We start from the raw sequence: 2,882 nt of genomic DNA, 5'->3' as shown, positions 1-2,882 counted from the left end.
AGACACAACAGAGACAGACGACCCCGGGATCACTGCAGACAAACTATACCCCGAATAAAAAGCCCATCTTGAGCTGGCCTACGGTTGAATTAGTAAGTTTTAAAAAATGACTCTGCAATTTTAGATGAAAGTCTGATTTATAACACCATACAATGTAAACAAGGTTAAGAAATGACGACTTACCTAAGGTCACTCTGCAGAAAGAGAATGTTGTTCCGAAAGTTGACTGAGCTCCCCAAGCAGCAGGTGACCTCTTGATTCTCTTGCATTATTTTAATCATCTCACACATGGCTAGAATACAAAAAAGAGAACGTTCCAAGTTGTGAAGAGGCTGGAAACGGTGCAGGTTTAGAGTGTCACTATTGTCACATGTACAGAGTGCAGTGAAATTCTTATAGGACAAGTGACAAACAACTTGAGCAAACTGGTAAAAGGAAACACATTCTGAGCAGCTTTGTTATCTGACAATTCCATGACTATTTATTTATTTATTTAGCTGGGTAGGTAGGTAGGTGGTTAGGTGGGTAGTGAGAAAGCAGAAAAAACATTAACTGTAATGATTATAAGTATCCATCTATCCATCCATTATCCAACCCGCTATATCCTAACTGCAGGGTCACGGGGGTCTGCTGGAGCCAATCCCAGCCAACACAGGGCGCAAGGCAGGAAGCACACCCCGGGCAGGGGCTAGCCCACCGCAGATGAGTACAAGTATTTAACTCACAAAATACCAATGACTGTATTTTGTATTAATTATGCTGCAGAGAACTATATGATTTGATTTGCATTTAGGTAGGAATTATGTTTATGCACAGAATATGAGACTGATTTAATTCTTCTATGTGAAAGTGCTAACCTCTTGATATTAACAGAGCACCCTGTGATATTATGAATCAATGTGATTGTTTTCTTCACTATTGCTTAAAAATATAAGACAAAATTGTCATTTATGAATTAATAATTAAGGATTATTAATCTAAATCAAACAAATATAATCTAATGAAGATATTAAAGTTATATGAATGTAATCTCTTTATAACTAATGCAATGAACTTTAAGAAAACTGCTTAAAATGGGTTTGTGTGTGTGTGTACTGAGAAGGTCACAGTCTTTAGATAATGTAGGCGCCTGGTACTGCTTTGTTTTTCTGTACTCCTATGTCATAAATTAAGATGTCCCCTAATATTTATGGATGACCTCAAATTGAACGGTTATGTTTTTTTCTGTTCTCTCTTTGGCTAATGAACAAGCTAGGTGATAAAAGGGTGAACAGTTTTTTCTTTTTCCAGTCTGCCCATAACTCAAATCAGTTAGCTTGAGATGGGGGGCAGTCTCACAATTTTTAACTCGCCAAGAATAAAGAATAAAGAAATTGCTTTTAATTTTAAATTGGTGTTTATCTCGTCGTTTTCCGACTTCAGCGCTCACAGTAGGTAGATCTTTATTGTCATTGTCACTTTTACAAAAGGTACAACGAAAGTAAAGGTGCAGTCGACTCAGCGCGAGGCATAAGAGTTAAAAGGACAAGAAGAGAGAAAATAATAACAAACCGAATAGTAATAAAAGTACTTTACAATATATACAAATTGCACTGGTTGACTTAAGGTCTATATTGTACTTTGGGAGAATGATATGGAGCAGTTTTATTCTGAGTTCAGGGCCATGATTGCTTTTGGATAAAAGCTGTTTTTAAGGCGGTTGGTCCCGGTTTTTATTGCTCTGTATCTCTTGCCCGATGGCAAAAGCAGGAAGGGGCAATGACCGGGATGTGATGAATCCTGTGAAATGTCTATTGCTTTTTTGCGGGATCGGGAGGTGTAGATTTGTTCCAGAGTGGGGAGGGTACAGCCAGTTGTTCTCTCCGCTGTCCTAACGACCCTGTGGAGCGCTTTCCTTTCCGAGGAAGTGCAGCTGCCGTACCACACACACAGTCCGTATGTGAGCACACTCTCGATGGAACAGTGATAAAAGGCAAGGAGCAGATTTTTGGGGAGATGGTTCTTTCTGAGGATTCTCAGAAAATACAGTCTCTGCTGCGCCTTCTTCAGCAGCTCCTTGGTGTTGGCGCTCCAGGTCATGTCACCGAACTTGGGATAGCCTGCTCTTATTAGTAAGCCAATGACTGGCACTACACACTACACTTTCTAGGATGGAGTCGTACAGGTGCCAGATGGGGGTCTATAGCTCAAAAGTCCAAGCCTTGAGCAACTTCTGGTCTATGTGGTGGACTAACACAGGTTGTCTTACACGCAGTCATGACAGGTATGAAAGTACAACTGGCTAACAGTAACTCTGCTTCAGTGGGCACTCTCCTGTTGTAAAATGGCATCATGCCGGCCTCTCATGAAAAGCTGTATGAGTGGCAACAGGACCTCCTTGATGAGCTGCTGTGACTGCTTCTAAGAACTGGTAGAGGCAGACAGCTAGTGTGCCGTTCTGAATGTTGTCTATCTATTCGTATCTGACTGCCTCTATCTAGCCTCTTAGGAGAAAAATGACAACCAATATCGATACCAGGCATGTCACATTTAATAATTTTAAGTGGCCAACATCACTGTTATGAAATACAACATAACAGAAAGGGTAGAAAGTTTTCTACCCCAAAGCACAGACGTTTGTTGTTGGTATTTGCAGTAAAATTATACAGAGTTGCAAATCTTACACATGACACATATTACAAAATAAAAATCACACAAGGATCCATATTGCCCAAGAATTGCCGCGTTAACCCAGTGAGTACTCAGTGGCAGCTGCTGCAGTAGAAAGCACCAATGTTTGCTCTGACGGCTTGTTGTTCAACCCTCCACTGCTGCTATGGTTCTGGGCCTCACAGACCCTTCCTGCTAACATCAGCCTACGGTTACATCCATTTAATAAAAAT

The 2,882-nt window shown here is 40.7% G+C and overlaps 1 protein-coding gene across 1 annotated transcript in view; it reads right to left on the bottom strand.

Moving 5' to 3' along the window:
* Window positions 1–2,882, bottom strand: part of tmem94 (transmembrane protein 94) — a 74,314-nt gene that overhangs the window by 10,756 nt on the left and 60,676 nt on the right. Inside the window, exon 23 of the mRNA XM_051918734.1 lies at window positions 184–292. Coding sequence (XP_051774694.1) covers window positions 184–292 — 109 coding nt within the window. The remainder of the gene's footprint in view (window positions 1–183; window positions 293–2,882) is intronic.

The sequence above is a fragment of the Erpetoichthys calabaricus genome, chromosome 14, assembly GCF_900747795.2.
Source record: "Erpetoichthys calabaricus chromosome 14, fErpCal1.3, whole genome shotgun sequence".
Lineage (NCBI taxonomy): Eukaryota > Metazoa > Chordata > Cladistia > Polypteriformes > Polypteridae > Erpetoichthys > Erpetoichthys calabaricus.
This window is presented reverse-complemented; position numbering and strand designations above follow the sequence as displayed.